General features: G+C 37.5%; 1 protein-coding gene across 16 annotated transcripts in view; it reads left to right on the forward strand.

Moving 5' to 3' along the window:
* PIAS2 (protein inhibitor of activated STAT 2) overlaps positions 1–23,687 on the forward strand; it is a 97,937-nt gene that overhangs the window by 31,096 nt on the left and 43,154 nt on the right. For all 16 annotated transcript variants that reach the window (XM_082353326.1, XM_082353328.1, XM_082353315.1 and 13 more), the window contains 3 exons: positions 1,616–1,700; positions 17,618–17,668; positions 17,799–17,889. In XM_082353326.1, the coding sequence (XP_082209452.1) occupies positions 1,616–1,700; positions 17,618–17,668; positions 17,799–17,889 (227 nt within the window). The remainder of the gene's footprint in view (positions 1–1,615; positions 1,701–17,617; positions 17,669–17,798; positions 17,890–23,687) is intronic.

Below are 23,687 nucleotides of genomic sequence, written 5' to 3' on the forward strand. Positions count from 1 at the left end.
TTGTGTTGGCCTAATGAATGAAGAAGTTAATCAAGACTTTTTGGAGTAGGAGTGACACTTGAGGGAGCTTTGAAGGATGAATATGCCTGCTTTGAACTGATGGAGTGTATAGGAGAGTAGGCATCAGGAAAGGTGAGAAGTGTGAGCAGTCACAGGAGTAGAAATAAAAATGGCACAGTTGTGAGACCTGACAGTGAATAGAGCAGGACTTGGGGAGACACTGGAAATGTAGATTTGTTAGGAAAGAGTTGAGGCCATTGTTATCGAGGTTCTCATAGATAAAGGAGTTTAGACGTGGTTCATTCACAGATAAGTTCTGCTTAGCATTTTTCAGCAGAGGAATGGTGATGAAAAAGTGGTGCTAAGGATCACTAGCTCTGCACTTGTGTTCTGATGAGGGACTGGCAGAGAGGCAGGGTTGCTCCTTCATTTGTACAAAGTAATAATAGGTTTTGAGTAGGATGGTGGTAGTGAAAATAGAGAGGAGGCAGCCAATAAGAAAATTAAAAAACAAAACAAAACAGGACTTAATGACTAACTGGATATAGGGGATGAAGATGGAGAACTGAGATAAAGGAAATGAATGATTTCTGTGATTGAACAATTGGTAACAATTCTCCTCTTTCATAATTCTGAATTAATAAAGCCACTGTTTTACAAGAAGCTTGAAACCTCAGTACTCTGCCCTCCCCAAATGATCTTTGCAGCTGTTGTATAGGGAGAAAAGTATTTTGGTATTAAACATCACTGATGATTATTAATATAGTGATTGTTTCTGTATAGATAAAATTCTTTCGGGTGATTCAAGTTTTCTATATTCTGTTTAAAGCTCATAAAATTAGAAAAGTTTTGCTGTGTGTATAGGAGGATTATCATTTTAAAATGTTCTCATAAAGCAGTGTTTAATGATAATTGTAAACAATTGATTATCGGAATATAGATGCATATTCAGTCAAGTGTTCATTGAAAGCATTCATTGTTTTCATGAATACTACAACATCATTGAATCTGTTAAAGTTCTTTGAGAAGAAAATACACTTCAGTTTTTAATAATACACTTCTGAAGGATGACTTCATTAGATAATCTTTTTTAACTAGCTAATCATCTGTATGCCGATATTTATTTTGTGTCTTAATAAGTCTCCCAACTTAGAAGTTTTAAAATTTTAAATTTTCTCTTATATGAATGCTCTGCATAATTGAATATAAAGTATTGAAAACAAAACACAACAACAAAAGAAACAAAACAAATAAGAACAAAAGAGACCTGAATCTTGGATAGAATTCTCCTGGGTGGTGTTTTTGACTTCCTCAGACTTTCATTAGATGATACTGTAGTCAAGGATGAAATGTAATTTTGAAGGTTGTGTTATATTTTGATTAAAATTAGTATGTTAGAATAAAGAATGGTAAATATTTAACATTGAACCTGCTTTAGAGTGACTTTACTTTCATGAGTCCAAGATGAATGTAGCTTAGTACTTCAGATTGGTGTATTTTAACCATAAAAGTTTCAGAATTGGGCAGACTCTATCAGAAGTGCCTGGTTATTGCAGGTTCTTCTGTTATTGGATTTGTTATTGGAATATTATCTTTCTTTTTTTTTCTTCCCCAGTTCAAAGCAGTATTCAACGGTTTCAAGAGAAGTTTTTTATTTTTGCTCTGACACCTCAACAAGTTAGAGAGATATGCATATCCAGGTAAGAGGAGTTTGGAATATATTCTCAAGGATGTTGGTGTATTAGTCTGCTAGGCCTGCCGTAACAAAGTACCACAGACTGGGTGGCTTAAACAACAGAAATTTGTCTTCTCACATTTCAGGAGGCTTGAAGTCCAAGACTAAGGTGTTGACAGATTTGGTTTCTTCTGAGGCCTCCCTCCTTGGCTCGCAGATGGCTGCCTTCTTGCTGTGTGTTCTCACATGGCCTTTCCTCTGTGTGCCTGTGTATTCCTGGTGTCTCTTCTTCTTCTTATAAGGACACCAGTCCTAGTGGATTAAGGCCCCACCCTTATGACCTCATTTGATCTTAATGACCTCTTTAAAGTCCCCAACTCCACAGACAGTCACATTGGGGGTTAGGGCTTCAGCATATGAATTTTGGGGGAACACAGTTCAGTCCATAACAGTTGGGCCATTTCTCCTTAAGTAAGCATAGTATATTTTGACTAAGGTTAGCCAAATATTTAATAAATACTCTGTTAGAAAAAAATTTTAACTTTTGAATAAAACCCCTTTGAATTACTTTTTGTCACATTTGGCAGTAACTTTTTTTTAATGAAACTTTTATTCTAAATATAGCAACATAAAGAATTTGTGATAACAGAACAAAGATCGAGTGACCATAAACTTCATCATCCAAACAGAGGCATTTTTAGAGTGAAAGTGGATATTATTAATAATTTTTTCTGGGATAAGAACATAAACTGGGACCTTTCTGAGCTATATGGTTACCTAGACCAAAAAATTAGCAGAAATCTGAAAACAATTATGAAAAATACTCTTAGCTTTTCCATTTCAAAAATAGGGTAAACTTAATAAACACATTTATAAAGAGCAAATGAACTAAGAGAGATAGGAAGAAAGAAAAGGAAATCTGTAGTATATACTTTCCCAGTTAAAAATATAGTCATCCTTGGTGTTAATAATATATTATTTATAAGACTTTAGAAAGATTTAGCATAAGAAAACTGAGACTCCTGGAGGTTAAATGATTTTCTGGGATTGTAGAGTTAAAAGTTAGAACAAAGAGTTGAGCAAATTAGAGGTTTTTTGCATCCTTTCAGCTCTTCGTTAGACACTCACCTTCTCTGAGATGTTAATAGGAGTTTTTAAAAAGTGAAGATTCTGCAGTTAAGTTTTGGAAATTCTGTATTCAACGTAGGTACATAAGTTCTTAAAACCAGACTTTTCAGAGTCTTTAATATGTTAATGTGTATTGTCAATCTCCCAGGATGGTGGATCCAAATTTATGGGCCTCTCTCTCTTTTAAACCTCCTGACATCTTGAAGATGCACTGTTGTTATGTAGAAGAGTATGGGACACACACAGCTTTCGATTCTTTCGTCAATCACATCACTGCTCTCAACACAGTCTCAGAATGATTTTATAACTTGACCTGGTAAAATTTGAGCTCCCAAAAAGTAGTGCTTAGATAGTCTGGCTCTCTCCCACAAAAGGGAAAAAGACAAAGTGTTGAAAAATAAGATTAAAAGAAAAAAAAAAAAAGACAGTACTAAGGATTAGTCCAAAAGACCCAATATCCAAATATCCAAATAATAGGGGTTTTAGGAAAAGTAGAGAAAATTTAGAGGAGGAAATTATCAAAGAAGTAAAATGAATGTAGCTTGATGCAGTTCATGTCCACCAGGGGCAAGACATTGCAGGCAGTTTTTATAAATTGGAAGTACTTTCAATGTTGGGGATAGTAATAAACCAACTAAAAAATTAATAGGATAAATGAAAAATTGTATTTTATATCCAAGCCATATCATTATTATAAAGTTTTGTTTGTTATTCATTGATGATTCCTTGCTTGAGAACATTTACTAAGTGTTTATTAGGTACAAAACACTGTATTATATGACATGCCTCTTTTCTACAAGTTGCTTGCAGTCTCGTTAGTGAACTAGCTCATATACCTAAAATGATTGTTGGCATTGCGAGAGCCAATATGAAAAGAGCCAATTCAGTAATGACAAATAAGAGCTGATTTATAGGAGAAGATTACTCTTAACGTTGGTGGTCTGGGAAAGCTTCTTTAGGGTGTTGGGTGGGCCTTTGAAGGAAGGAGATTATTTACTCAGCATGGAATTGTGATAATATGTACCATTTGCCTTAAAAAGGTGTGTGTGTGTAATTTGCGTAAGTGCATAAAATATGTCTGGACAAATATGATAAGCTGCCTCTGGAGGAGGGAATCAGGTGGTCGGGGTCGGAACTGGGGGAGTCTCTTCACTTTATATCCTTTTTTGTATCTTTTGACGTTTGAACTATGTGAATATTAATTAGTCAAAAAAAATGAATGACTAAAATTTAAATAATTATTTTCAATTAAAAATTTTAATTATGTTCTGGAGATGGATGGTGGTGATGATATAATGTGAATGTACTTAAAGCCATAGAACTATACACTTTTAAGATGGTTAACATGATAAATTTTATCTTACGAATATTTAACCACAATAAAAATTAAAAAACAATTAACCATAAAAGTAAGGCTACTTGTGATCCTACCAGCAAAGAAGACAAAACACACATACACATGTGCATGCAAACTCCAACCTTTTCAGAGTTGGGTAATCAAATAGTAAAAAATCTCCTTCCTAAGAAGCGGAAGTAGCAGTTTGGTACTCATTACCTAGGTTTAATAATTATCAACATTTTGGAATCTGTATGTGACCACTCCAACTTTTTTTCCTGAAATATTTTAAAGGAAATTGCAGACATCATATAATTTCACCCAGAAATACCTCAAGATACATCTCTAATTTTTAACGTAATCACACTAAAAAATTAATAATTCTTTAATGTAAAACAGTGTCTACCCTATATTCAAATTTTCTCAGTTGTTCTTCAGTATTCAGACATGTATTATTTTGACTTTTATGTCTCCCAAGATTTAAAAAAAACTTTTTACTTTGAAGTAATCTTAGGTTTATAGAAAAGATGTGAATGTAGTAGATAATACTCTTCAGCCAGTTCCTTTAATATTACCATGTTGCATAATTATAAGTGCAATTATCAAAACCAAGAAATTAACCTTGGTGTAATACTATTAAATAAACTACAGTCTTTATTCAGGTTTCATCAGATTTTCTGCTAATTAATTTCTGTTCCTTGATCCAATCCAAGATCCCAAATCACATTTAATAGTTGTGTCATTAGTCTCTTTCAGTCTGTGATGGTTTCTTAGTGTTTTCTTCTCTTTCTTAACTTTTGATATTTTTATGGAGTACTGATCAGGTATTTTGTAGAACGTTCCTCAGTTTGGGTTTGTCTGATGTTTTGTCATGATTAGATTGAGATTATGCATTTTTAGCAAGAGTACCTCAAGTTCTATGCCCTTCTCAGTGTATCATAACAGTGCTCCATAATATTGATACATCTTATATTTGGTGATGTTAATTTTGATCACTTGGGTAAGGTACTGTTCACCAGACTTCTACACTGTAAAGTTGCTGTTTTTTTCCTTTGTTATTAATAAATATCTTGGGGGAGATATTTTGAGACTAGGCACATATTCTGTTTATCTTCAAATTTTTCCCACCAATTTAGCATTCACTCATGGATCTTGCCTTCAGTAATTACTTCATCATAAACTCTCTTGTGCTCCAGTGATGTGATTTTTCTGTTGTTATTATTCTTTTTCACACTGGAGTTATTCTTTTGTAAGGAAGAGCTGCCCCTTGCCCCCCATTTATTTATTCAATTGCTTGCTTGTATCTGTGTGGGCCCTGGGGTACTCTGGGTTATAATCCAGTGCTATATAATTCATATTGTTGCTCAAACTGTTCCACCTTTGGCTATTGGCCATTCTTTCAGGTTGGCTCCTATGCCCTTTTGATATGTCTCCACCCATTTCTGAGGACTACTTTACTGGTCCAGGCTCATCTTTTATTTTCTCTGCCCCAGTTCTGGAAAGATAACTTCTCCAAGGAGCTCTGGTTCTGCTCTTACAGTACTTCCTACCACTTTCTCTGGAAAAAAGTGGTTCATTTGACTCTGTTAGCATATTACACATTCTGGATTTGGATAATTGTGCTTCTTGTGGTGTCATTTGACTTCTATCCCTATGGTTCTCAAATTTTGCTGCATATTCGAATCAACTGGGGAGGCTTTAAGACTCCAAATACCCAGATTTCATTCTTACCAATTAAATTAGAATCTCTGAGGACGGAACCCAAACAGCAGCCGTTTTTACAGCTCCCCAGGGGCGTCCAGTGCGCGGATTTGGAAACTGCTGCTGTGCGGCCAGCTCCTCCCCTTTTCCTGTGGTGCTGATACCGTCTAAACCAGAGGCGTGAATGCATTCAGGTTTGGGTTTGTTTTTTTTTTTTTTTTTCTATTGCATCTTATAACGATTGATCAGTGAGTTCAGCTCTGTTCTTGGCTATAGCACCACTCCTTCCATTGGCTACCAATGCCTCTGTAATCATGCTCTCTCAGTTTCTTACACTGACATCTCTTGCATGTTCCCGAAATCAGTGTGTGATTCTCTTCTCTCTGCTCTGTGACAGTATCCGTGAATGTGGTTTTTTTTTTTTATTAACTGGCTTCAAAGAGATTTTTACTTAGTATATATTTCAGTCTGTTGTCTATTTCATTAATGGCATGGGATCTGCCTGGACAGAGGCCTCTTTGTATTATCCCATACTTCATCTACCACATCCCCTCAGTTTGCTACACTGTGTTGATCCTTCTTTTATGTCTCTTTCAAGATTTAAAACTTGAATTAACTCTACCTTTGAGGGAGTTAGCATGGTCTTTAGAGTAGTATCAATTGGAATGTAAATTCTGGCTCAATCACTTAAGTCTGTATGCCCCTAGGTAAGTTCCTAAAGCCTATGGAATCTTATTTACCCAGTGTGTAAAATTAGAAAAATAATCACCACCTCACTCAGTGGTTGGGGGTTGAATGCCATAACTGGCTCTACCTCTGCTTATCCTGGTGAGTAGCATCACCATCTATCCAGTTGCACCATTCCGAAACCTGGGTACCATCCTAGGTCCCCTTATCCTACCTTCCTGTATCTAGTCAGTCATTGAGTCCTATCAGGTTTTATCCCTAAATATCATTCAGTGATATTCATGTTTAAATAACTTTCAAGCCCTCATCTTTTGCCTATACAATTGTAATGACCTCCTAACTCTCCCAGCTGACCAAGTGATCTTTCTAAAGCCCATACAGTTTTTTCTTTCTTGTGCTTAAAAACCTTATGAAGTCCATACTCCATTGCTTGACAGTTCTCTTCAACATCCTACTCTACTCATCTTCTTTTTTTTTTTTTCCACACACACACACACACACTGTGTTTTATTTTTACAAGAGATAAATAGACTGACACCAAGCATTGTACATGGATGACCACAACAAAAGCAACAATGATTGCAATTACCAAACATGAAACACACTCATACTATGTCATAATATTGACATTCAGTCCAGTAATCCTCCACTGTAACAGCTCCTTTACTTTGCAGTGAAAATTGATTTGTATATTCTTTGCCTCTGAGTCCTTGTGGGATTTTTTTTTTGTTTAAATTCAAACAGAAAGTCACAAAAATTATACTCATCCTCATCAGTTCACTCAGTCCCATGTAATTAATTTTTTTTTCATCTTGATCTTTTGTTAGCACTTTTATGAGTTCATCAGTTTCTCATTAGAGTTCTGAAAATGCTTATTCATTCAGTTCAGCAGTACAGTCAGTTACCAGAAACCTGTACTTGTCAGAGTCTTTTCCATGAATTTCTTGAAGATGAAACCCTTTTATAGGAACATATTTGCAAAAGCATCAGAGTACACCCAGAACTGTCTGTAAATGACAAAAGACTTAAAAATGACCACGGTTAAAGATTTGATGAAAGTTCATAATAATGCAGTTGACAAGAAAATTAGTTATTTCTGAGATATACATTTTAAAGTAATAACTAGGATTATGACTTATAACATTATACCAGAACATAAAAGATTTTTAGAAATTTCATGTAATGTCTGAAACATTTATATTAACATATTTCCATACAAATAACCCAATGAAAGTTTAGTATTAGTTATTTTGTTTGTTTGTTTTTTTATACTGCAGGTTCTTATTAGGCATCAATTTTATACACATCAGTGTATACATGTCAATCCCAATCACCCAATTCAGCACACCGCCATCCCCACCCCACCGCAGTTTTCCCCCCTTGGTGTCCATATGTCTGTTCTCTACATCTGTGTCTCAACTTCTGCCCTGCAAACCGGCTCATCTGTACCATTTTTCTAGGTTCCACATACATGCGTTAATATACGATATTTGTTTTTCTCTTTCTGACTTACTTCACTCTGTATGACAGTCTCTAGATCCATCCACGTCTCAACAAATGACTCAATTTCGTTCCTTTGTATGGCTGAGTAATATTCCATTGTGTATATGTACCACAACTTCTTTATCCATTCGTCTGTTGATGGGCATTTAGGTTGCTTCCATGACCTGGCTATTGTAAATAGCGCTGCAATGAACATTCGGGTGCATGTGTCTTTTTGAATTACGGTTTTCTCTGGGTATATGCCCAGTAGTGGGATTGCTGGGTCATATGGTAATTCTATTTTTAGTTTTTTAAGGAACCTCCATATTGTTCTCCATAGTGGCTGTATCAATTTACATTGCCACCAACAGTGCAAGAGGGTTCCCTTTTCTCCACACCCTCTCCAGCATTTGTTGTTTGTAGATTTTCTGATGATGCCCGTTCTAACTGGTGTGAGGTGATACCTCATTATAATTTTGATTTGCATTTCTCTAATAATTAGTGATGTTGAGCAGCTTTTCATGTGTTTCTTGGCCATCTGTATGTCTTCTTTGGAGAAATGTCTATTTAGGTCTTCTGCCCATTTTTGGATTGGGTTGTTTGTTTTTTTAATATTGAGCTGCATGAGCTGTTTATATATTTTGGAGATTAATCCTTTGTCTGCTGATTCATGTGCAAATATTTTCTCCCATTCTGAGGGCTGTCTTTTCATCTTGTTTATGGTTTCCTTTGCTGTGCGAAAGCTTTTAAGTTTCATTAGGTCCCATTTGTTTATTTTTGTTTTTATTTCCATTTCTCTAGGAGGTGGATCAAAGAAGATCTTGCTGTGATTTATGTCAAAGAGTGTTCTTCCTATGTTTTCCTCTAAGAGTTTTATAGTGTCCGGTCTTACATTTAGGTCTCGAATCCATTTTGAGTTTATTTTTGTGTATGGTGTTAAGGAGTATTCTAATTTCATTCTTTTACATGTAGCTGTCCAGTTTTCCCAGCACCACTTATTGAAGAGACTGTCTTTTCTCCATTGTATATCTTTGCCTCCTTTGTCATAGATTAGTTGACCATAGGTGCATGGGTTTATCTCTGGGCTTTCTATCTTGTTCCATTGATCTGTGTTTCTGTTTTTGTGCCAGTACCATATTGCCTTGATTACTGTAGCTTTGTAGTATAGTCTGAAGTCAGGGAGTCTGATTCCTCCAGCTCTGTTTTTTTCCCTCAGGACTGCTTTGGCTATTCAGGGTCTTTTGTGTCTCCATACAAATTTTAAGATGATTTGTTCGCGCTCCGTAAAAAATGCCATTGGTAATTTGATAGGGATTGCATTGAATCTGTAGATTGCTTTGGGTAGTATAGTCATTTTCACAATGTTGATTCTTCCAATCCAAGAACATGGTATATCTCTCCATCTGTTGGTATCATCTTTAATTTCTTTCAGTAGTGTCTTATAGTTTTCTGCATATAGGTCATAGGTCTTTTGTCTCCTAGGTAGGTTTATTCCTAGGTATTTTATTCTTTTTGCTGCAATGGTAAATGAGAGTGTTTCCATAATTTCTCTTTCAGATTTTTCATCATTAGTGTATAGGAATGCAAGAGATTTCTGTGCATTAATTTTGTATCCTGCAACTTTACCAAATTCATTAATTAGCTCTAGCAGTTTTCTAGTGGCAGTTTTAGGATTCTCTATGTATAGTATCATGTCATCTGCAAACAGTGACAGTTTTACTTCTTCTTTTCCAATTTGTATTCCTTTTATTTCTTTTTCTTCTCTGATTGCCGTGGCTAGGACTTCCAGAGCTATGTTGAATAATAGTGGTGAGAGTGCTACATCCTTGTCTCGTTCCTGATCTTAGAGGAAATGCTTTCAGTTTTTCACTGTTGAGAATGATGTTTGCTGTGGGTTTGTCATATATGGCCTTTATTATGTTGAGGTAGGTTCCCTCTATGCCCACTTTCTGGAGAGTTTTTATCATAAATGGGTGTTGAATTTTGTCAAAAGCTTTTTCTGCATCTATTGAGATGATCATATGGTTTTTATTCTTCAGTTTGTTAATATGGTGTATCACATTGCGTACATTGAAGAATCCTTGCATCCCTGGGATAAATCCCACTTGATCGTGGTGTGTGATCCTTTTAATGAGTTGTTGGATTCTGTTTGCTAGTATTTTGTTGAGGATTTTTGCATCTATATTCATCAGTGATATTGGTCTGTAATTTTCTTTTTTTGTAGTGTTTTTGTTTGGTTTTGGTATCAGGGTGATGGTGGCCTCATAGAATGATTTTGGGAGTGTTCCTTCCTCTGCAATTTTTTGGAAGAGTTTGAGAAGGATAGGTGTTATCTCTTCTCTAAATGTTTGATAGAATTCACCTGTGAAACCATCTGGTCCTGGACTTTTGTTTGTTGGAAGGTTTTTAATCACAGTTTCAAGTTCATTACTTGTGATTGGTCTGTTCATATTTTCTGCTTCTTCCTGGTTCAGTCATGGAAGGTTATACCTTTCTAAGAATATGTCCATTTCTTCCAGGTTGTCCATTTTATTGGCATAGAGTTGCTTGTAGTAGTCTCTTAGGATGCTTTGTATTTCTGCGGTGTCTGTTGTAACTTATCCTTTTTCATTTTTGATTTTATTGATTTGAGTCCTCTCCCTCTTTATCTTGATGAGTCTGGCTAATGGCTTATCAATTTTGTTTATCTTCTCAAAGAACCAGCTTTTAGTTTTATTGATCTTTGCTATTGTTTTCTTTGTTTCTATTTCATTTATTTCTGCTCTGATCTTTATGATTTCTTTCCTTCTGCTAACTTTGGGTTTTGTTTGTTCTTCTTTCTCTAGTTTCATTAGGTGTAAGGTTAGATTGTTTATTTGAGATGTTTCTTGTTTCTTAAGGTAGGCTTGTATAGCTATAAACTTCCCTCTTAGAACTGCCTTTGCTGCATCCCATAGGTTTTGGGTTGTTGTGTTTTCATTGTCATTTGTCTCTAGGTATTTTTTGATTTCCTCTTTGATTTCTTCAGTGATCTCTTGGTTATTTAGTAACGTATTGTTTAGCCTCCATGTGTTTGTCTTTTTTACGTTTTTTTCCCTGTAATTCATTTCTAATCTCATAGCGTTGTGGTCAGAAAAGATGCTTGATATGATTTCAATTTTCTTAAATTTACTGAGGCTTGATTTGTGACCCAAGATGTGATCTATCCTGGAGAATGTTCCGTGCGCACTTGAGAAGAATGTGTAATCTGCTGTTTTTGGATGAAATGTCCTATAAATATCAATTAAATCTATCTGGTCTATTGTGTCATTTAAAGCTTCTGTTTCCTTATTTATTTTCATTTTGGATGATCTGTCCATTGGTGTAAGTGAGGTGTTACAAGTCCCCCACTATTATTGTGTTACTGTCAATTTCCTCTTTTATAGCTGTTAGCAGTTGCCTTATGTATTGAGGTGCTCCTATGTTGGGTGCATATATATTTATAATTGTTATATCTTCTTCTTGGATTGATCCCTTGATCATTATGTAGTGTCCTTCCTTGTCTCTTGTAACATTCTTTATTTTAAAGTCTATTTTGTCTGATATGAGTATAGCTACTCCAGCTTTCTTTTGTTTTCCATTTGCATGGAATATCTTTTCCATCCCCTCACTTTCAGTCTGTATGTGTCCCTAGGTCTAAAGTGGGTCTCTTGTAGACAGCGTATATATGGGTCTTGTTTCTGTATCCATTCAGTGAACCTGTGTCTTTTGGTTGGAGCATTTAATCCATTCACGGTGAAGGTAATTATCGATATGTATGTTCCTATTACCATTTTCTTAATTGTTTTGGGTTTGTTTTTGTAGGTCCTTTTCTTCTCTTGTGTTTCCCACTTAGAGGAGTTCCTTTAGCATTTGTTGTAGAGCTGGTTTGGTGGTGCTGAATTCTCTTAGCTTTTGCTTGTTTGTAAAGCTTTTGATTTCTCCATCAAATCTAAATGAGATCCTTGCTGGGTAGAGTAATCTTGGTTGTAGGTTCTTCCCTTTCATCACTTTAAGTATATCATGCCGCTGCCTTCTGGCTCGTAGAGTTTCTGCTGAGAAATCAGCTGTTAACCTTATGGGAGTTCCCTTGTATGTTATTTGTCGTTTTTCCCTTGCTGCTTTCAATAATTTTTCTTTGTCTTTAATTTTTGCCACTTTGATTACTATGTGTCTCGGCGTGTTTCTCCTTGGGTTTATCCTGTATGGGACTCTGCGCTTCCTGGACTTGGGTGGCTATTTCCTTTCCCATGTTAGGGAAGTTTTCGACTCTAATCTCTTCAGATATTTTCTCGGGTCCTTTCTCTCTCTCTCCTCCTTGTGGGACCCCTATAATGTGAATGTTGTTGCATTTAATGTTGTCCCAGAGGTCTCTTAGGCTGTCTTCATTTCTTTTCATTCTTTCTTCTTTAGTCTGTTCCACAGCAGTGAATTCCACCATTCTGTCTTCCAGATCACTTATCCATTCTTCTGCCTCAGTTATTCTGCTATTGATTCCTTCTAGTGTAGTTTTCATTTCAGTTTTTGTATTGGTCATCTCTGTTTGTTCTTTAGTTCTTCTAGGTCTTTGTTAATCATTTCTTGCATCTTCTCAATCTTTGCCTCCATTCTTATTCCGAGGTCCTGGATCATCTTCACTATCATTATTCTGAATTCTTTTTCTGGAAGGTTGCCTATCTCCACTTCATTTAGTTGTTTTTCTGGGGTTTTTTCTTGTTCCTTCATCTGGTATATAGCCCTCTGCCTTTTCATCTTGTCTATCTTTCTGTGAATGTGGTTTTTGTTCCACAGGCTGCAGGATTGTAGTTTTTTTGCTTCTGCTGTCTGCCCTCTGGTGGTTGAGGCTATCTAAGAGGCTTGATGGGAGGCTCTGGAGGTGGGTAGATCTGACTGTTGCTGTGGCGGGTCAGAGCTCTGTAAAACTTTAATCCACTTGACTGTTGATGGGTGGGGCTGGGTTCCCTCCCTGTTGGTTGTTTTGCCCGAGGCAACCCAACACTGGAGCGTACCCGGGCTCTTTGGTGGGGCTAATGGCAGACTCTGGGAGGGCTCACGCCAAGGAGTACTTCCCAGAACCTCTGCTGCCAGTGTCCTTGTCCCCACGGTGAAACAGAGCCAGCCCCCGCCTCTGCAGGAGACCCCCCAACACCAGCAGGTATGTCTGGTTCAGTCTCCCCCAGGGTCACTGCTCCTTCCCCTGGGTCCCGATGCACACACTGTTTTGTGTGCACCCTCCAAGAGTGGGGTCTCTGTTTCCCCCAGTCCTGTCGAAGTCCTGCAATCAGTTCCCACTAGGCTTCAAAGTCTGATTCTCTATGAATTCCTCCTCCCGTTGCCGGACCCCCAGGTTGGGAAGCCTGACGTGGGGCTCAGAACCTTCACTCAAGTGGGTGGACTTCTGTCGTGTAAGTGCTCGCCAGTCTGTGAGTCACCCACCCAGCAGTTATGGGATCTGATTTTACTCTGATTGCGCCCCTCCTACCGTCTCACTGTGGCTTCTCTCTGTCCTTGGACGTGGGGTATCCTCCTTGGTGAAGTCCAGTGTCTTCCTGTCGATGATTGTCCAGCAGCCAGTTGTGATTCTGGTGCTCTCGCAAGAGGGAGTGAGAGCACGTCCTTCTACTCTGCCATCTTGGTTAATCCTCTTCATCTTCTTTTTTTAAAATTTAATTTTTTAAATTGAAGTATAGTTGATTTACAGTATTGCATCAGTTTCGGGGGGGGTGCAGCTAAGTTATTCAGATATATATGTATCTTTTTTAGATTCTTTTCCATTATAGGTTGTTACGAGATATTGAATATAGTTCCATGTGCTATACTGTAAATCCTTGTTATCTATTCTATATATATGGTAGTATCTTTTAATCCCATACTCTTAATTTATCCCTACCCCTAGCCCCCTTTCCCTTTTGGTAACCATAAGTCTGTTTTCTATGTCTGAGTTTGTTTTCTGTTTTGTAAATAAGTTCATTTGTGTTATTTTTTTTAGATTCCACATATAAGTGGTATATAATATTTGTCTTTCTCTGTCTGATTTACTTCACTTAGTATGATAATCTCTTGGTCCACCCATGTTGCTGCAAATGACAATATTTTATTCTTTTTATGGCTGAGTAATATTCCATTGTGTTTGAGTGTGTGTGTCTCTGTGTATGTGTATCTTCTTTATCCATTCATCTGTTGATGGACACTTAGGTTGCTTCCATGTCTTGACTATTGTAGTGCTGCTGTGAACGTTGGGGTGCATGTATTTTTTTTGAATTAAGAGTGTTTGTCTTTTCTGGATATATGCCTGGGAGTGGGATTGCTGGGTCATATGGTAACTCTAGTTTTTTAGGGAACCTCCACACTGTACTCCATAGGGGCTGCACCAATTTGCATTCCCACCAACAGTGTAGGAGGGTTCCTTTTCCTCCACACCTTCTCCAGCATTTATTATTTGTAGATTTTTTGATGATAGCCCTTCTGACTCATGTGAGGTGATACCTCATTGTAGTTTTGATTTACATTTCTCTGATGATTAACAATGTTGTTGGCCATCTGCATTTCCTTTTTGGAAAAACGTCTGTTCAGTTCTGTTCATTTTTTAATCGGGTTTTTTTTTGATGTTGAGTTGTATGAGCTGTTTATAAATGTTGGATATTGATTCCTTATCAGTCATATCATCTGCAAATATTTTCTGCCATTCCGTACATTGTCTTTTTGTTTTGTGGATGGTTTACTTTGCTTTGTAAAAGCTTTTACATTTGATTAGGTCCCATTTGTTTATTTTTCCTTCCTTTTCCACGTTAAGGAAGTTTTCAGCTGTTATGTCTTCAAATATGTTCTCAGGCCCTTTCTCTTTCTCTTCTCCTTTTGGGGGCCCCTATAATGTGAATTATTAGTGATTTTTGATGTCCCAGATGTCTCTTAAACTATCCTCATTTCTTTTCATTCTTTTTTCTTTTTTCTGTTCAGTGGCAGTGATTTCCGCTACTGTCTTCCAGTTCACTGATCCATTCCTCTGTATCGTTTAGTCTGTTGTTGATTCCTTCTAGTGTATTTTTCATTTCAGTTATTACATTCTTCATCTCTGGTTGTTCATTATATTTTCTAACTCTGTTAAAAACTTCTAACTTCTCACCCTGTGCATCCATTCTTCTCCCAAATTCTTTGATCATCCTACGATCATTAACTCTTTCTCGGGTAGATTGCCTGTCTCTGCTTCACTTAGTTTTTCTTCTGGAGTTTTATCTCGTTCCTTCATCTGGAAAATGTTCCTCTGCCACCTCATTTTGTCTGAGTTGCTATTTGTATTTTTATGTATGTGGTAGGTGAGTTTTGTTTCTCGACTTTGGAGAAGTGGCCTCTGTAGGATCTACGAAACTTTTTTTAATCATCTCATCTCCTGTCACTCTTTAGCAGCCTATACTCTAGCTAGACTTTGATAGCTGTGCATCTTTGCATATCCTCTTCCTCCTTACTCTGCTTGGCAAACCTGAGTCATGTTTTAAGGGCCAGTTCAAGTCTTCCCTTTTCTGTGATGCCTTTTCACATTTCCCCAATTTCATCATTTGTCTCCCTCTGCACTACTCTCATGTACTTATTTTCTATTAAAGCATTTATTTGACTACTTGAATTTACAAACTTCTTAATGAAACCAACATCTCTTACTCATTTTTATATTCTCAGAGCCTGTCACAGTGCCTGGCATATAGTAAATGCCTTTATATCTGATAAATGAGTTCAACATGTGAAAGTTCCTAGAGCAGTGACTGGCAGAAAATGAATGTCAGAAGATGCGTAGTCATTACTCGTCACGTTTGTGAAGATCTGTAACACATTGCATTTCCCAGTTTATGTTAATTTCCCTTACTGGAATAAATAGAAATCCTTAGTGAACCATTCAAAACCCTTTATAACATTCTCCCATTTATCTTTCTAGGTTCGTCTTTTGTCTTTTCTCTTTTTAAAAATTATGTTCCCAACCTAACAAGTTTCTGCCATGTATCTCTGGTTGATACTCACCTTTCCTTCTGTTGAGAATCACCCTGCTAGTGAAGCCACTGTTACTGATGGAAGTGTGTCTCTCTATGTGGAAATAGAACCACTGCTGTACAAACCCTGTTTTCTAATTTGTTTGGACTGATTGTGGTAATTGCCTTGAACTTTCAAGACAAAATTGAATTTCCCTCTTTTCTGTAACACTTATTTTTCATAATGTACTGTAACACCACATATTATTTTAGTTGTATAATTTTGTTACTTACTAGCATATGAGACCTTTGAGAGCAAATATTATGTCTTATTTATCTTTGATGCTTCAGCACCCGGACTTTGCAGTGTTTCTTGATTTTAATGAGCAGAATGATATGAGTTACTCTCAAGAGGTCAGTGTTGTCTAGGATATTTTGAATAGGCATTTGAGAAATGTGGAAGCTACTACTGGCAAGAGAAACAGTTAACAATAATAGCAGCCAGCTGCTCACACTTGTTGAGCACTTCTTATATCCAGGCACTTCACATGTAGTATTAACACGTTTGTCACAGCAACTTCATGAAGTAGATGCAGTAATTTTTCATCTTTAACAGATGTAACTGAGGCACAGAAAGGTTAGGTAATTTGCCCAAGGTCATACAGTTTGGGACTATAGAACTCAGGCTGGGCACTACTGTGCTTTACTGCCTTCCTGTGAACATAGAGAATTGGAAGCAGTAAGAAGCAAGTTGGAAGAAGATGGAGGGCTCTATGTACTCTCAAGACAGGACTAATCTCTAATGATCTTCTCTCTGACACAGTCCAAGATTTATGATAATGGCTAAGGAGAAGATTTCTTAAACTGTAAAGTGAATACATGTCACTTTGGGAATCTTACTAAAATTCAGATTCTAATTCTGTAGTTTTGGGGTGGGGCCTGAGGTTCTGCATTTCTAACTAAGAAGCTCCCAAGCAGTTACAATGCTGCCTCATTGTGGACTCCATTTTGAGTGGCAAGGGTTTAGGAGGTTCCATCCCAGAGATATTTCATATGAGACTCTGTTAGGTTCTCATCTAGAAATTCTAAGAGATTGTCTTTCCTTATTCGGGTACATAGTTATGAAGTTGCTGTGGTATAGAGGTTCTGAGACTCTAGACACCAGTTCTCTATCCTAGTTCTTTATTAGAATCACCTGAGTAGTTGTAAAAACTACTAATGCTCAGACTGTGCTTCAGAACCAATAAGAATATCTGATGTGTGGGCCTGTATATTAAAACAAAATTTGCAAGTGATTAGAATGCTCAGCCAAGGCTTCAGAACCACTGTAAGTAAACAAATTAATTTATTAAACTCTTAGAACCATGCTCCTTTTCCTGTTAACCAAGTCTGTTGTCTGTTGAAATAAAACTTGTATTGCGAAAGTTCCCATGAATTGAAAATACTTTAAAATTGCCGTAAAGACAAGACTAAATGTTAAGCAAATGAGGGCTGTCATCACTACAGTGTTTTAATTAAGCCTTGTGCTATTGGTAAGGTAGTGTTCATTTTTTAAGGACTAAGAGTAAAAATACCAATAATGCTTTTTTCTGTTGAGAATGTTTCTGTGAATTCTAGTTGTGTTTTCTTAACCCAATTTTTTTCTCTTTCCAACAGGGATTTTTTGCCAGGTGGTAGGAGAGATTATACAGTCCAAGTTCAGTTGAGGTGAGTTTGAAATTTTCTTGTTACTTTAATTTTATACTTGTAACTGTATGTATATAGTCCTGAATTTGTAAATACATAAACATGTTTGAGTACATTATTTAAGAGTGTTTCTTTTTTTTCTTTAATGCAGACTTTGCCTGGCAGAGACGAGTTGCCCTCAAGAAGATAACTATCCCAATAGTCTCTGTATAAAAGTAAATGGGAAGCTGTTTCCTTTGCCTGTAAGTTGCTTTTTATTCACAAGGCTTTTGTATGTAAGTTTATTATAAATACTAACAAGGCCTAGAAATAGTGATCACTTAGGACCAATGAACAGTCCCCGCATTAAATACAGTTTTCCACTAGAGAGATTCATGGCTCCTTGGGGAAGTGGCTGATTCCAGGTTTGGGGGAGACGGAAAAGATGAGCTTGAAGCATCTTGTGCCAGGAAGCGAGGAAGCTGTGAAAGACTCTTAAGATCATATCAAATGGCATAGTGGCAGGGCAGGACCTGCATATGTAGGGCAGCGTGTTGTAGTGGATGTCTGAATGAGCTGGGCCTCAGCCATGTATGAGATGATGAAAGTTAGAGGCTGCTGAGAGCGACTGGACGTGGAGATTAAGGATTCTGAGCTTGAGCCTTGATGGTGCGCACACTTGGGGGATGGATGCAGTGGTATTTGATTGACAACCTGTTGTTTAAGCAGTGAAGTAGTGTATGGGCTTCAGCACCTGGGAGATACACACACACACTCTCTCAGTGTGTATAGCCTGTTTCTGACCTGTTAGGTAGCTCCAGACTCTTCAAATCCTGTTAGTCAAATCTTAATATAACAATTAATTGTTGAACTGGACTATGTATCTGTCTCCACTGAGGTTTGGACTAAGTTACTAATTCGGTACAGCTGTGTGGAAGTAAAGCCTTAATCACAATAGTAGTAGAGCATGGCCTGTTTTTCAAGCCCTACAGAGTGGATATGTATCTTAACTGAAGAAGTGCTGTGAGAACAGTGATTCTACCATTATGTTAAGCTGCCATTTCAGCAAAGCAGTTACCATGTGACTGTTGAGATAGAGATGGGGCAGCTGTTTAGCATTCCTGCTGGGCACAAGACTTGTCTCTGGAATAAGTATATGCGCAACAGCTGTGAGCAGGCTGTACCAGGGCCAAGTGGTTGTAGTTGAAGCCCAAAGTGAAGGTGGCCCATGGCCAAGGCCGACCCTGCCAGTCAAAGATCTGACTTCTTGGTTGTCACGAGTCTCATTTCTCTCATACGTAGCCTGTGGATTTAGAGACCCGAGAAATAACGTGTTTCATGCATTTTATAGGGCTTGAGCAATACTGCACCACTGCCTACTCTTTTTGAAAGATGTCTGTGAGGCTGAAATCATACGAAAGAGTTTTGTGGGGATGAAAGGGGAAATTTCAGAGGCTGAGCAGATATGGTGGGGAGGAATGCTTTCATGGCCTTGTGCATGTTCAAACCCAGGTGGGACATTTTGTCTCTTGGGTTTCTGGCTATAAGCAACAACAGATCTCAGGAGCTGTCTTTTATCTGGATGGATCATATAATGATCTAAACCAAGGGAAGAAGCAGCCTTACTTGGAGCTGAAGGATGCCACTGGGTGGCCAGATGTGTAGCAAAGGAAACCTGGGATTTTGGAATGATAGCACATTTTCCATTGCTTTTCATATCCAATTTTCTTTGTCCACGATGGGCTAAGATTTCTTTTGACCTTTGACTTTTATTGCTATTTAACTCTCTCATTCTCCTTGAAGAAATATCTAATTATGATGATCTTCTTGATGTCTATAGACCCACCTTGAAGATCTATCCAGTATTATATGTGCCAGTGCTGGGGGGTCGTGTCTGAAATGTGTGAGGCTCTACCTAAACTCTGGCATTGCTTCAGAAAATATGATAGTGACCGATGTATATACACACATTCCACACAATTTTCCAGGTGGACCAGTATTTTTGCTATAATATTTTCATCCATGAGATCTGCAGCACCACTATGGATAGCTCCGAATTTGTCATTCTTCCAGGACTTTTGAGAGAGAAGAAATTAGGCAGTTGAGCACTTCCTCTGGGACATTGTTACTCAGTCACTGCTGCTTTCTTTCCAAAAGCACTAACTAACCGTTGAGTACTTATACTAGGCTGTTTGTGAACGCATCAGCTACTACATGAAACACCGTTTGTCTGATGGGTCTTGCACTCACCTCTGGAGCCAGAGTCCTGCAGTGGCTCCAGGAGCACTTGTGAGGGAGGTGAAGAAAGGTGAGCATTAGGACAAAGGATTTCAAAACAGATTTCATAAACAGAAGGCAATGGGGTGATGGTGGGGGCAGGGGCGAGCTTGCCTGACCCTAATAGGACCATCCCAAAGACCAGATGCCAGTCTTTCCCAGGTTTTTCGTCTTCAGCCCTGTGAACGCCTATGGAACAGTTGACATAAATTTACATGCAACTGATGAAAAACTGCTGAGACCTCCCCTTGATCCACAATTGCTGTTGTTTGGGATAATGTAATATGGAGCCTTTACTAGCATGAAGCAGATTTATGAGAATCATGTGAGTGTACTGCCGCCTCAGAAGAAGAAGTGAGCTCTTCACCACCATGGAGATCTTCAGGGACTTTGTTCCAATTGTAAGAAGCATCAACAGGCCACAAAGAAGTTTGACATGTGGTCCTTGCCCATGATCCTGGTTTATCATACAACAGATCCTGGAGGAGTAAGTCATGGGATTTCCCATTAGAGCTCTGAATAAATTCGAATTTGTGTCTGGGAACAAGTGTCTATGTGTATGACCTTACTGCAGTATGCAGTCATTATGGATCCATGATGAACGAAGAGTAAACTGAATGGGAAATGGTGTTACCTTGATAATAGCAACGTGTCCCTGGATTCTTAAGGGTCAGATGGTGATGAAAGCAGTTTATGTGCTGTTTTACCCACATCAAGATGCTGAGTTTTATAAAACACCTTTATCTCTTGATTTTTCCAGTCTCTTGATACAGGGATGACAGTAAGCAGTTCATAGCAGGACTTGTAGAACGATAAGTGCAGAGTGGACAGACACAAGTGAAACTGCCTCTGAGACTCTTCCCCACACCTCCACCTTTGACTCAAGCACTGCAAGCATACACAGTGACAGCCAAATGAGAAAATGACATGTTTTTAAGGGCAGAAGGGAGAAAAATTCTTTGCTTGGAGAGTTATTTTGAGAGGCTGAATTATTTTTCCTTTTAAACAGATTTTGAGAAATGTATGTGAACCTTTGGAGCTGTAAGGTTGGGGTGTGGAGGTGGGTTGACATGGGGTAGTATTTCTTGGAAAGATTCCAAAGCATGGAGAGGATGTGTGCTCACAGTTCAGCTGACAAAGATCTCCTGAGTATTTCCTCTCGGTGCAGCGGGAGACTTATTAGTGCTAGTGCCATTATCTCAATGTATTCTCTTTCTGAGTTTGTGGATTTCTCTTTCCTGATATATTATTTTTTTCCTGCATATATTAGTTACACCGACGGTCTGCCTCACAGTAAATCTGGCCTGAAGTAAAAATATTTTCTTCTTTTGAAACCCACACACACACCAATTTGAAGAGATTCCCTTGGCCTGAGGTGGGATAATATTGGCATCTAAAAAAATAATACTTAAGTGGACTCAAAATTATCAAAGATATAAATGAGTTTATAATTATACTAAAATAAACCATTGGAGGTTACATCAACTCATTACTCTAAAAACTGGTTAAGGGAGAGAATCATTGATTTCAGAGTAACCAAATGTTGATGAGGTCAAGTTCTTTATGGAAAGATTTCAACTAATATAAGCAAAAGGAAGAATGGATTTAAAAACGTTTTTTTTGTAATCTGTAATCGGATAATGGATCTAGGTAACCATCATCAATGGATACTAAAACCATTAGGTCAAAGCTGGATACGGAACTTTATAGTGGAAGGGTCAGGCCGACATCAGCTGAACTGATCAACCTTTACATCACTGAAAATGGGGCAGACAGACGCTCTGTGCCTCATGATGTGGTACAATAGGAAGAACATAACATTCCTTATGTAGTTTTTGTGCCTGAAAATTTGAACGTGAATTTGGTCAAGCCTGTACAACTAATTACCAGCTTAAAACATGGGAGTATCACACCTTCATACTGTGAGGAAGCAGTCTGTCTAATACAGAAGAAAAGGTCATTCTTCAGGTCAGAAGCCCTGGGGTCTCCAACGGCATCATTGGAAAAGGAGTAGAATTGGAGGCAGGGATTGGGAGAGAATAAAAATTATTCTTTAATATACAATAAAGGAGACTTCAGAAACAGCTGAGCACACTGTGAGGATCAAGTTTGGATTCCGATTCAAACTGTAAAAGGACATCATATATACCAAACTATGTATGGATAAAGTAATGTGTCTGGGATACCTTATATAATAATCTGAGATGGGGGTAAAAACTGCTTATAAGTAAATTATTGAATTGGATGATAGGTATATGGGAGTTTGTTATACTTTTTTCCCTATTTTTGTATAGGTTTGAAAGTTTCAGTAATAAAAAGATAAAAGACATCTCTGAGGCAGTTGAGAAATTGGAATATAAAGTAGATAGGCAATTTTTTAAATTATGGTTAAATTAAGGTCGTGATACTGTTTTTTTTTTTAAGGTCTTTTAAAGATGCATATAAAAGTATGGGTCAAATGGCATGTCTAGAACTTGCATTTAAATACTCGGGCAAAAATAAATATGTATATGTGTGGGGTATATATTTTGGGGGGGGGTTATGTATTTTGGGGTGGGCTCGGGTTGGGCCAGAGGCAAATGAAACAAGATTGACAACATGTTGATAATTGTAGTGGTTTGGTGGGTACTTTACTGTTCTTTCTACTCTTGTGAATGTTTGAAAATTTTTATAATACAAAGTAAAATAGTAAATATGTTGGTAGTATTAAGGTAGTAATGGTAATTAGAAAATTAGGGGGAAAATGTTAAAGGAGCAACACTGTCGACTTTTGTCAGAATTACAAGTAGATGGGATGTTGTCAGAGCATGTAACAGAAAAGGTTCTTTAGGTATATCTTCTGTTGAAATGTTAGGTTGAGACTGATGAAAAAATCTTCCAATGGCTCTCCAGCAGCCTTTATTTAGAAAGCCTTAGATTTACTCCAAAGGTCTCCTGTCAGATGAACTTAATTTTATTTTTGCTTTAGATATGGAAAATTGTTAGAAATATGTGAAGGCTCAGCTTTTACATTTTACAAAATTCCAGCTGTGGTTGACCCTTGAACAACATGGGTTTGAACTGCTCGGGTCCAAATACTGCGTTATTTTCAGTAGTGAATACTACAGTATTGCATGTGCCTCAGGTACAGAGGAACTGAATATTCAGAGGGCTGACTGTAAGTTATACTTGGATTTTCGGAGGGTGAGTGCCCCAGCCCCCGAGTTGTTGAAGGGTCAACTGTATATCCTGTTCTCAATAATCAGGTAACTGATGGTTGACTGGAGGTGATACTGTTGGTCAGAGGGAGAATATAAGTATACAGATAACTCAGAATTACCAATGAAATTAAACTAGTCATGTGGGGTAGAGAATAGATTTAAAATATTTCAGTGAATAAGACTAGTACCATATTTGGTTTTGAATTTGCTAACACCTCATTCTTATATGCTCTTTTATTCTCTTCCCTTCTATTGCTCTCTTCTTTCAAATTAACTAACAACATTGTTGCTGGGTGTCTCAAATTCCAATTTAGAGAGTTTATTGTCTAACTAGTTCATGAGTTTTTATCATTTTGGCACACCCTGTGCCATTATTTTTATTTGGTTAACGTACTAGTGGACATACCAGAAGACAGAATTGTCTTTCAGGCCCAAAACAGGCAAAACAGTGGTTTCATTCACAATTACCCAGATATTGGTGTTGATATTCCTTGTGTGTGTTGCTCATTGAACCAATTCCTAGTCTTTATAAGAGGACTTTCTTATGAGTTTGCTTCTTTGTTTTATTTCACTTGAACAACTTT

The sequence above is a fragment of the Balaenoptera borealis genome (genome assembly GCF_965194805.1).
Source record: "Balaenoptera borealis genome assembly, chromosome: 14".
NCBI classification, from domain to species: Eukaryota; Metazoa; Chordata; class Mammalia; order Artiodactyla; family Balaenopteridae; genus Balaenoptera; species Balaenoptera borealis.